The sequence below is a fragment of the Gorilla gorilla genome, chromosome 6 (assembly GCF_029281585.2).
Source record: "Gorilla gorilla gorilla isolate KB3781 chromosome 6, NHGRI_mGorGor1-v2.1_pri, whole genome shotgun sequence".
NCBI classification, from domain to species: domain Eukaryota; kingdom Metazoa; phylum Chordata; class Mammalia; order Primates; family Hominidae; genus Gorilla; species Gorilla gorilla.
In genome coordinates, this window is record NC_073230.2 from 101,343,356 (window position 1) to 101,355,908 (window position 12,553).

Sequence of the window (12,553 nt, forward strand, 5' to 3'; positions counted from 1 at the left end):
GGAAATGAACACACAGAAATGAACTGATAAGATGAAAAGTAAAATAGGGTATGAATCTTCAAGGTTCTGATAGCTTATAAAGAGCTAGATTAATAATCGGAAATTTGACTGTGAACATCAGTAGAAATTATAATCCTGGGGGAAAGATGATGCTGCAGTTGGGGCCAGATGCCTGGTAATTGATCCTGACAGTAGTTTGAGTTTTAAATAAGTTTCGACCTTATCTTTCTTTGGAAAAAGATAAGGAGGATACACAGCACCACGAAAACATGACCCCTGGGCTATTTACACATGGCAAAGGAACAAAGAGACCAATTTCTCTCCTAGGACCATGGAAAATGAGAAATATGTACCCTGATGTGTTTTCTCAACAATGCTGTGGTGATATTTTATCCTATTATTTTGTGAATGCAGTAGATGTAGGCTGTTTCTTATTTTTTCATTTGTGTTTTCTAAAAAGTAAAAATAAGTCATTGTCACATGAATAAATCAGTATAGTATAGTGTTACGAGCATAGGCCAAATTGCCTGGGCTGACTTTCAGCTCTGCCACTTACTAGCTGTATGACATTGAGTAAGTTACTTTATTTATCTGTGCCTGCATTTCCTATTCTATAAAATGGGGTTTGTAAAATAGTCTCACCTCATAAGATAATTAAATGAATTAACACACCTAAAGTATTCAGAGCAGTGCCTGGTATTTAATAAATGCTCAATAAACATTAGCTATTATTAAAACATGGAAATCAGGAAAGATACATTGACATTTTATCAAATTAGCTCAAATTAATAGACAATAGATTTCTTTCCAATTAATACTGCTTCAAAAAATACTAGAATACAGCAGTGCTGGTAAACAAGAGGTGGAATGCAGGATGTTCACTAATTGCCAGTGATCACTGACATGCCTTTGAGCAACTAAGTTATCTTCCCTGTCTAGTTTTTCCTCCTTTGCGATGGATGTAACTTAGCCTTTCCCTTACTTATGTCATATGAGACATGTAAAGAAAAAACACACAGATATAAAAATAAAATTTATTGAAGTATCTATAAAGTACTTTGAGCCACCAAAAAAAAAAAAATGCCTCTTAAATCCTGTGTTTTCTGTTTTAAATATTTCTTATTCCCTCCTCTGTCTTCTGTGTGTTTTGTGGCTTCCTTGTCTCTTCAGTGGCTCTTCTGTGCCTCCTTAGAAGGCTGCTTTGCTAAAGGCTGAGACCACCAGGATGGGGGAAAGACCTGGGAGGGCTTATCTTCCCCTTTCTTGGCCCTTAATGTCCAGTGCCTAAACCCTTGGGCTCTTTACTTGAGTAAAGTGAAAAGAATGCACTTAAGTGTGCAAAGAAAAGTGTTTTTTAAAGAGAAACTTAACAATAGCATCTTCTAGCTTTCGTACATTTAAATTATTAACAGATTTTTTAAAACCTGGCAATGCCTATTAATAGTTTGATCTTTTAACATGTTTTATTTTATTTTTTAATTTAGTGAACTTTTCCATGTCGCTGCTAAATCCAGGCAAAATTCTGGAAGAAGAAATGACTAGGTAACTCATATATATGGTCTACTTTTTAAAAGTTTCATTTGAAGATAATTTCCAGTTACAGAGTTATAAGAATATACAAATAACGTGTACTCTTTACCCAGATTCACCTACTGTTATCATTTTTGCTCCCAAAGCCCAATTTAAAGTAAGATGCACACATCATGGCCCTGTACTGCAGTGTGACTCCTAAGAATAACGATATTTTCTTACATAATCACAGTACAGCTATTAGCTTCAGTAAATTTCAGTACTTTTATCTAATATAACATCTATATTCCAATTTTGTCATTTGATCCAATAATGTCATTTATGGCATTTTCTCCTCCTTCTAGTTTCTCAATAGAAATCTCTAAAGCCTGTAAGCATGATGTTTGTATGTCTGCATAGCAGTGTTGCTGATTGTAACGAGTGCTGTCTGTATGCTAAAAGGCCTGAAAGGTGTCTATCTGGAAGCAGTTTGTAAAATTAGATAATAAAAATGTGAAAGTATTGACATGTACTTATTATTTTTAAAAATACTAACTTTCTACTAATTTGGTAAACCCTTCATTCCAAATTCGTTTGAATTCATGACATTTTATCATATCTTTTTTTAAAATATTTCAAATTCTGACAAATAGGAACAAAGTTTTTTGGTTCTTTTTATAAAGAATGCAGAAAAATCAATATGGAAAGGGCGATTTCACATGTTCAATCTGCTTATTACTATATTTGCAATATGTAAATAGTGTGAAGTTTTCAGTACAATAAGATATACAAGTCTAGAATATAATTATTAAAGAGGAGTTAAATTGTATCCACAAGTTATCAATATCAGTTAAAAACAAATCATTAACTTTTTTGCAGTTAACAACAAAAATTTATCCATTTTCTTTGGCTAACAGTTCAAGTAAATAGATTTGCCATCATGGAGCTCATCACTTTATAATTTAAAAAAAGAAAAATGTAATGTCTGTTTGTTATAATGTCCTATACAGTTTTTGTTATAAGTTTAGTAAATTGATTAATTTCCAGTTCTGAAAATTTCTCCTGAAAGAGATGAATAAAGGATGGTAGGGTGGGGGCGGTGGCTCATGCTATAATCCCAGCACTTTGGGAGGCAGAGGTGAGCAGATCACCTGAGGTCAGGAGTTCGAGACCAGCCTGGCCAACATGGTGAAACCCCATCTCCACTAAAAATACGAAAATTAGCCGGGTATGGTGGTGCATGCCTGTAATCCCAGCTACTCAGGAGGCTGAGGCAGGAGAATCACTTGAATCCAGGAGGCGGAGGTTGCAGTGAGCTGAGATGGTGCCACTGCACTCCAGCCTGGGTGACAGAGTGAGACTCAGTCTCAGAAAAGAAAAGAAAAGAAAAAAGAAAAGAGAAGGTATTTAATAGAACCTTTCCCTTTTTTTTCAGATATGCATATTACTACTCAGGATTGGGTGCTGGAGTTCTTGTTGCTGCCTATATACAAGTTTCATTTTGGACTTTGGCAGCTGGTCGACAGATCAGGAAAATTAGGCAGAAGTTTTTTCATGCTATTCTACGACAGGAAATAGGATGGTTTGACATCAACGACACCACTGAACTCAATACGCGGCTAACAGAGTAGGTACATTGTTAATGTCACACTTTCATATAGAAATTAATTACTGTGTGAAAATATGTCAAGGAAAGATTTTAAATGACAAATGTTACTAGATTGAGCATCTGATCTATATTAGAAATCGATCATCTGGCAGCCATGTCTAGCAGCATCTATAGCCTATGCCATTGCATGTTGGCTTTCCCCCAAGGTGCATAGTAGGTTTATTTGAGGACTGAACTCACATCTTATACCTGTTTATTTCTCATGGAACTTTCTACTGCAGGACCTGACAGGTGCTAGACTGTCAGTAAAGATGGTTGAATCAATGAATAGATGATTGAATTAATTTACAAAGAGACTTGCTTTAGTAATTGTCGACTCTTCACTTATTCAACAAATATTTGAGGGTGTTTCATGTGCGAAGTACCATTCTGTGTGTTCGTAATGTATCAGTGAACAAAGCACAGATCTCTGTCCTTTTGGTGCTTACATTCCAGTAGAGGGAGATAGATGATAAACTTTCCTGACTGAGAGTCCTGGCAAGGGCATCCTGAGCAAATAAGTCCAAAAATAAATAAATAAATAAAAGGGAAGAGCAAGACATTTAGGGCCTTGTAAACCTCCACAAAGACTTCAGCTTTCACCCAGTGAAATGGCAGCCGCTGGAAGTTTCTGAGCTGAGGAGTAGCATGGTCAGACTTGCATTTTCAAAGCATCCCACTGGCTGCTGTGTTGAGAATAGACTTGGTTGAGAATAGGGACAAGAGTAGAAGCAAAGATCTCTTCCCTATTACTTCCCTATAAGAAGAAATGCAGTAATACTTCCCTATTACTGTTGCTTATTATTGTTGCAATGTTCTTCTTAATTCTTGCTTTTAAACAGATAAATTTGTATGCTCAAAATGTTAATGCTTCTCTCATAGGATTGACTCATTTAATCGTATCAACTTAATGATACTAACTTATTAGAAGCATTGATTAATCCTGAATTTCTTCCTTTGTGCGGTGTTTAGGTGGGGAAGATGTTATTCAAGAGGCTAAGACTCTGAAAGAGGCTTGCAGTCAGTGAACAAATTTTACTTGTCTATGTGTTTGTTGGATGTCTACTTCATCTTTCTAACTGAAACCTCCTGCCTGTAACCACTTAGGTGTGATCTTTTTTAGTGACATCTCCAAAATCAGTGAAGGAATTGGTGACAAGGTTGGAATGTTCTTTCAAGCAGTAGCCACGTTTTTTGCAGGATTCATAGTGGGATTCATCAGAGGATGGAAGCTCACCCTTGTGATAATGGCCATCAGCCCTATTCTGGGACTCTCTGCAGCCGTTTGGGCAAAGGTATGTGAAAGCTGGGCCTTTTTATGTGTGTTAACCCCTGCACACAGTAATCTTTAATATGTAGAAGTCTCGTACTTGTACCTGTGCAGGTCTACATTAAATGTCAGTTGAAACTACATCCAGTAACATGGTGTTAATATGATGCTTTCGTAAGGAAATTAATTTTTAACATAATTCAAAATGTCACAGGCTGGGTGTGGTGACTCATTCCTGTATCCCAGCACTTTGGGAGGCCAAGGTGCATAAATCACTTGAGGTCAGGAGTTCCAGACCAGCCTGGACAACATGGCAAAACTCTGTCTCTACTAAAAATATGAAAAACTAGCCTTGCGTGGTGGTGCATGACTGTAATCCCAGCTACTCGGGAGGCTGAGACAGGAGGATTGCTGAACTCAGGAGGTGGAGGTCGCAGTGAGCCCAGATCATGCCACTTCACTCCAGCTTGGGTGACAGAGTGAGACTTCATCTCAAAAAAAAAAAAAATTCACAGTTCTTACTTCGATTACCCTTAGTTAAGGAAGTGCAACTTTAAAATATAACATTTCCCTCAAATTATTGCATGAACATAAAAATTTTAAATAAGAGTTTGGATTTGTTCTATTTATTTTAATCATTACCTGTGATGGTTAAGTGGCACTCTGCCAGTTTTGCCTGGCAATAAAATACACAAAATGTATTCTGCTTTAGCCAACCCTTCAGAGTTGAGAAATTTTACTGGCAATTTTTGCTCATCCTGGCATTGATGATTTACACAGTGAACTACGTGTATCTCTTTTGTTTTGATTCTTCCTTTGCTTTTCTCCTGAAACATCTTGTTTGGCTATCTTATTATTCAGCAGAATGCCCATGAGGAGGTCTGGAAGTATTGTTTTTATAGTAATTAAAAATTGTGACACAAGTCCAAAGTGGGTGGATCACGAGGTCAGGAGATTGAGACCATCCTGGCTAACACAGTGAAACCCTGTCTCTACTAAAAATACAAATAATTAGCCAGGCGTGGTGGCGTGCACTTGTAGTCCCAGCTACTCGGGAGGCTGAGGCAGAAGAATCGCTTGAAACCGGGAGGCGGAGGTTACAGTGAGCCAAGATCGTGCCACTGCACTCCAGTCTGGGCAACAGAGTGAGACTCCGTCTCAAAAAAAAAAAAAAAATTGTGACACAATAAAGTTAAGAATGGTAAATTCTTTCAAAGCAGTAAAGTTTTATTTTATTTTACCTTACAACTAACAAAGAAAAACAGTAGATGTGGAACTTGACAGTGTTCCCAAGAGTGCTATTTAGAGAATTATGTGTGGTTTTTCTTTTTTCCTGAGTACTCTTGGGGAGCCTATCACCAGGGTGGGTCAGATATAGCCTTTGAGGGATGTGGACGCAGCCATTGGATCCAGAACACTGGCATTTGCTACGTGACTTTAATATTTGTTAAAGGAGAGGGTTTGGGAAGAAAAAGTAGGTTAAAGAGTTGACCAGAGTGCCTTTAAACTTTTCTCCCTATACAAAAGTGATCACTGTTTCTTTTCTGTCCAGATACTCTCGGCATTTAGTGACAAAGAACTAGCTGCTTATGCAAAAGCAGGTGCCGTGGCAGAAGAGGCTCTGGGGGCCATCAGGACTGTGATAGCTTTCGGGGGCCAGAACAAAGAGCTGGAAAGGTCAGGAAGGTTCTTTAGCCACTGGTTTAAGGAATGTGTTTTTACATTTTGTTGCTTCTTCTTTTGTGGTATGTGTTTTTTACCTTCCCTTTCCTAATATTAACGCTTCTCGCATAAATTATAAGCACCCTTTACTGATGGCTATAGTTGAATGTCAGACTCTAAAGCAAGATTCTTAATCTTTTATGCTCCGTGGACTCTTTTGGCTATGTGATAATACAAATGGACTCCCTTGTTTTTAAATGCATAAACCAAAATATGCTAGCCCTTTGGGAAGCCAAGGCAGGAGGGTAGCTGGAATCCAGGAGTTCAAGACCAGCCTGGGCAATGTAGTAAGACCCTGGCTCTACAATTTTTTCTTTTTAATAAGCTGAGTGTGGTGGTGTGCACCTGTGGTCCCAGCTACTCAGGAGGCTGAGGCAGGAGAATCCCTTGAGCCCAGAATGTCAAGGGTGCAGTGAGCTGAACTCCAGCCTGGATGATAGAGTGAGCCTCTGTCACAAAAAAAGAGTAAAAATTTTTTAAAAACCAAAAAATAAATAAATAAAACCTCCAAAAAACAAAATAAGTAGGTTTACAAAGGAAAATAATTATATTAAAAATACTTATCAAAATATTTTTTATTTTATTTTACTCCCTTAATGACTATGAACTGGAATATAGAAGAGAAAAACCTGAGAAAATATTGACTTCCTAGTTATAGCCCAGAATTCTTTGTAGGGCCTTGTGGGTCCTCCATAACAATGAGGCAGGGCTTCCCACCCAGGCCTCTGGCTTTCAACTTTAATGATCCAGGATAAGCCTGGAAAATTGACCAGTATCTGGAGGCATGTTGCAAACTCTTCTCTGAAAAAATTATCAAGGCATGATTGACATATGAAAAGCTGTGTATACATCTTTAGTGTGTATATCTCAATGAGTTTGGGGATAAGAATACACCTATGAAAAAGGCTATTCTGCTCTACTTAAATGAAAATAATTACTTAGGGTTTTATTTAAATAACAATATCCCCTACTGTAGTTGAAGTATGATTCCATATAAAGTATTTTCTTTGACTATTCTATGGGACTCTTGATACTCACAACTCTTGGATATAAAAATTCTCTGGAAATTCTCTAGCATTAAAAACAAAGTTTCCCTTATTCCCCCCATTTAATTTTCTACTTTTCTATTCCTTAATCCCTCTTCAAAGCCAACATGTTTCTGGTCCTCTAACCTCTTCCTTTTTTCTCTCTCACTGCTGCTTCCTGTACACACTAGTCCACACAGACCACACTAACCCTCAGTTGGACCTCAGGATGTCAGTGTAATCTGTGCCACTCCATTAGCCCCGGTAAGCGAGCCACCTAAGCAAAGGTAATTACAGTGTGTCCGCTGCTGTCACTGGAGCTGTGTGTCACACTGGGCAGACGCAAGTCTTCCTGCCACGCCTTGAGGCTCAGCCACACAGGAGAAATCACAGCGCTAGCTGTGGCCTGCTGGCTACCCCCAGAGATGCAGCTGTGCTCTATGAATGCAGCCCCCAACCAGAGGAAAGCACCCTGAAGACCTGGGTGCTTTACGCAATAAAAAAGACAAACCTTCTGATGGCAGAATATGTTTTTTAAAAGACTAATGAATTCTCATGTTTTATTTGGTTCAACACTAAAACTGGTGTTGCTGTGTTTTGTTTTTTGTCTTTTTTTTGTCACAAAGAAAAATATCCTAGTTTGTGTGATATTTTCCCCTCGAAGTGTCATTGCATACCCATTGGATTTTTCTTTAAATTTCAGGAAGCCCAAATTAAATTTTACATACCCTCTGGGTCTAGTATGGAAAAGTAGATTTGATTTAACTTGATGAAAAAAATTGTAATTTAACAGAATCATTCTAGATATTTTAAACTTTATATAAAATGCCAGCAGCCAGTAATAATGCATTTGAATTATGATTCAAAGATATGATAGTAATAGAATGAGCAAAACTCAGGAAGAGATAAAAGTTGAACACAATGATACTAATATAATAGTAAGAGAAATGATCAGGCTTGCTAACTATGAACCAGCTACTGTACTACTTTCTACAATTATCTACCAACCTCACAATTATCTTGCAAATTAGGCATTATTAAATCCATTTTTCATATATGAAACTAAAGTCTGGAAAAATTGAATAAGAACTCATATTCCATAAGTAGTGACTACCTTATAACCTGTATCTAGCTTGACAGATGAAGGTCAGCCTGATTTTTAAAAAAGTCAAAGAGAGAAGCCTATGTTTATGTACAACAACATGTAAAATTTTCATCCCTCACCCAGTGGACAATAGAGGGACGATTTTCTTTTCTCCAGAGAAGAGACATTGACCAGAGTTAAGAATCTAACTGTTTATGAGTTCCAGTGGCATTTACAATCAATTCTGGTTTGGCTTGGTTTCTCTCATTCCCTCTTAACCCTGACTTGTGATATTGCCGTGAAGGTGATGGAGAAGCTCTTCCATATCCCAGGGTGAGCCCTCAATTCTGGAATAACCACAGGAATGTTGGTTGGCTTGGAACGGATGAAGGGAAATGGAACCGGGCCAGTAAAGAGAAGGCTTGGATCTGTTCTAGGCCTGGCTGATCCTGAATTAGTTCAATTCCCAAAGAGCTGGGTCTCACCATGGGTTCATTACCTTGACTGACTTTGTTACTTAAACCTCCAACTATATAGGAGCCGAGTGTGACTCGGAGTATGGATTGTTATTCTTAATTATAACATTTTCCCTCTCATTTTTCTGGTAGGTATCAGAAACATTTAGAAAATGCCAAAGAGATTGGAATTAAAAAAGCTATTTCAGCAAACATTTCCATGGGTATTGCCTTCCTGTTAATATATGCATCATATGCACTGGCCTTCTGGTATGGATCCACTCTAGTCATATCAAAAGAATATACTATTGGAAATGCAATGACAGTAAGTAGTTCTCCTAACATTTATGAAGAATATGAAAATCTTATTTCTCCATCTACCTTCTCTTTTCTTTGATATCGCTCCTTTTTGAAAGATGAACATGATTATAGGTTTTTGTTTTTGGTGAACCTTTCCACTGTCCAGTGGGCAGAGCTGACTTTCTAGTATATACAAGTCATAATTATGAGTGTGGATAAGAAAATAGCATGTGGTTAGACCATTTGTGAAACATATACAATGTATAAAAGGAAATAAAAATGGGATGAATTTAGGAATAAACAAATATGGATGGGAGCCATCCTCCCTCTGCCGTTGAGTTTTATTGTATAAGAAAGTAAGCATCATTATTACCGAATAGGTCATTGCACAAGAAAATGTTACATTTATATCACTTAAAACAATCAGCTCTCTGAAATACAAGAAGAGATGTTATGTTAGTTTGTTTTTATTTATCAAAATGAAGATAGCTTCATTTTATGATTGTTAAAATAATATATACTAATTTTACAAAGGATTAGGATACAGAATTTTTAAAATTAAAATTACTTACAATCTAATAATTTATATTCTCTTGATGATAATTTTTGGCATATATCTTCCAGGTCATTTTCTATATATATATACACATTGTTTTCTTTCAAAACTGGGATCATACTATGTATATCTTTTTGTAACCACATTTATGAACTACCAATATTTTGTGACCATCTTTTCATGTCAGAGACTCAGAACAATATGTAACTATTTAAATAGAAATCTTTTAACATCTGTACTTCCCTATCTTGCTAAAATGAGGATACTGAGCATAATTTGGCCCTTTGATGATGACTTGGGGTCATTATGAAAGTGAATATTTTCAGAATGCTTTATGCAGTGGTATCTTCAGACTTCATTGAGAGGTCGTGGGTGTTCAACTTGGTGAGCCCTCATTAATGCTGAGTCTAATTTTTCTCACTTCCATCTTCTCTCTGGCAGTCAGTTTGGAAGCTTGCCACCCTTTCTTCACTTCCTCATTTACTATTGATGTTTTATCAAGAAGGGAGGTTGAATCCTGACAACCGTTCACCTTTGGTGATGAGTTTGTCCTCTCTGGCCTTAATTTCCTCATTTGTAGTATGTGGATAATGACACCTATCCGGTACGGCTGAGAGTGCTATCCCCAGAGGGAGCCCAAGCAAAGCCCTCTGCATAAAGGGCAGGGACTCTATTGCATTAACCTTATGGCAACTATTTTGGTCAACATTATTTTTCTTTCTTACTGGTCCTTATCTGTATTGCAGATGGGGGATAGATATTTAACTGATATTTGAGTTATGGGTAACATGAAGTGTTGCTGTGTTTTGAGAAAAGCCAAATTATATGTAGAAGTTTTACCATGCCCTGAGAGAAAAAAATAATTTATCTTCACTTATGTTTTTCTCAGTTAAGTTATGCTAATAATCTGGATTCCTGAAGCTGTATTCTGAGCTTCTTTATATCAATTCATTTTCCTAGTGAAAAAATACTGTGAAGGGAAATGTGTTAAGTGTTGTATGCTACAGTACAGAATAACTGTGTAAAGGAATTGCTAACCAGTGCACACTGGAGTGATTTTATGTTTTATGATGTGCAAACTGTTACTTTTTATTTTAAAAATCTTTAAAAATGTATGTGACATGGTGCTTTTTAGGAGCATTACATGGGGCCAAAATCTGCCATGTTTTATATTGAACCATCTATGTAATTCCATGCATAGTTAGAGAAAATCATATAGGATGGAATAATAATACTGATTGAAAATGTTTCTTTCTGGTGGCATTTGTGAGTGAGTCAATGAAATAGGTTTGAAAAATCTTTTTAACTCTGTATGTATTCAGGAGAACAACAGGTAGTTTGAGAAAATAGACCCACTCAGGCAATAAAATGCTATATTAGCCTTGCAAATGTTGCTCTTCTGCAAAAAAAAAAAGGAAAGGATAAACCTAAACTTAATCCTTTATGTAGTATGTTACATATAAATCACATTTTAGATAATAATGAATGCCAGAATGTGACTTAAAGTTTTCCTCATGTTATTTTGCTCAGGTTTTTTTTTCAATCCTAATTGGAGCTTTCAGTGTTGGTCAGGCTGCCCCATGTATTGATGCTTTTGCCAATGCAAGAGGAGCAGCATATGTGATCTTTGATATTATTGATAATGTAAGTCATTTATTATTTTAGTGCCAAAAGAAGTCTTTGAGCTTGTATAATTAAATCTGGCTTTAGTTTGCATATTTTTGAATCAACTACATTGAATAAGTTGTACTGACTAAAGTGACATTTAATTATATGAAATGAATGACCTGTTAGTAATAAATGAAAGAAAATACCTCTTATTATTATTTTTTAAATGTATCTTTAGATAATATAATAATACTGATTTCATTTTGGAAAAGGACATCTGCACTAGTGCAGAGCAAAGACGTTTCTCTTCCTAGTTTTTATCTTTTTCACTTTCATGTTGTAGCCAGACTGAGAATCTTATGATTTCTATATGGGATGGGGGGTAGATAAATTATCGGTGGGACCAAAATTGACAGTATATTTTGCTGTGGGTTCCCCCTCTCCAAAAAATTATCACTGCATGTTTGGTATGATTTTAAATAAACTACATTAAATAAACTGACTACAGTGAAAAAGAAAAAGTTTTGACGTAAAAAAGTAAGTCACTGCATTCAAATATTGCAAGGTAGCTAAGTGAAATTTGATCATTTAATCTAAGCAATTTCCTTTTTCATTGATCCAAGTCGTGAGAAAAATGCTCAGTTTCTGATTGTATTAAAAGTTTACATTATTTCTAAATAACTGCTATAATCAACCATTCAATCTTCTCAATTCAATCTATTACATTTATTATTTAGGAATGAGCTAATTTTCACTAAATGCTGAAATACTTGGCTATAATATATATCAATTATAGCATATTTTTGTTATTGCACTTGTATAAATATGCATATCTGACCATTTAGAAAATTTATGAGGATATGCCAAAAGCTTAAAGGGAAATATTATATGAAATGAGATGAATATCTCTTATGTACTTTTCAGGAAAACACTATTTTCTGAAAAGGAATATTTATTTAAACAGCACACATACATATACACACAATCTTCATCTTGGGTTTTTCTTATGTAAAGGTGATTGTGACATTCCAGGTCCTATTTTTGGAATTTGCTGAATCATATTCCTTAAAAATGCAACTTGTTTGTGCTATGATGGAATAGTCATTACATTTTGTTTTATTTAGAATCCTAAAATTGACAGTTTTTCAGAGAGAGGACACAAACCAGACAGCATCAAAGGGAATTTGGAGTTCAATGATGTTCACTTTTCTTACCCTTCTCGAGCTAACGTCAAGGTACTGTAAGTAATATTTATAGGAATTCCTAGCTGAGGTTGATTGTTGAATCATTTTAAAGAATAAAGTCTCTATTATTTTGATACTTATGTGCCTTTTCCTTTGGGGGTTATATTCCCTTATTTGATACTTTTTTTTCAA

The 12,553-nt window shown here is 36.0% G+C and overlaps 1 protein-coding gene across 6 annotated transcripts in view; it reads left to right on the forward strand.

The window, feature by feature from the left end:
- Window positions 1-12,553, forward strand: part of ABCB4 (ATP binding cassette subfamily B member 4) — a 73,821-nt gene that overhangs the window by 19,794 nt on the left and 41,474 nt on the right. For 3 of the 6 annotated variants that reach the window (XM_063708648.1, XM_019030301.3, XM_063708650.1), the window contains exons 5-11: window positions 1,485-1,542; window positions 2,945-3,136; window positions 4,281-4,452; window positions 5,980-6,104; window positions 8,867-9,038; window positions 11,100-11,213; window positions 12,302-12,412. In XM_063708648.1, the coding sequence (XP_063564718.1) occupies window positions 1,485-1,542; window positions 2,945-3,136; window positions 4,281-4,452; window positions 5,980-6,104; window positions 8,867-9,038; window positions 11,100-11,213; window positions 12,302-12,412 (944 nt within the window). Of the gene's footprint in view, window positions 1-1,484; window positions 1,543-2,944; window positions 3,137-4,280; window positions 4,453-5,979; window positions 6,105-8,866; window positions 9,039-11,099; window positions 11,214-12,301; window positions 12,413-12,553 lie in introns of those variants that run through there. The other 3 variants (XM_063708651.1, XM_063708649.1, XM_063708652.1) reach the window with 2 other exon arrangements.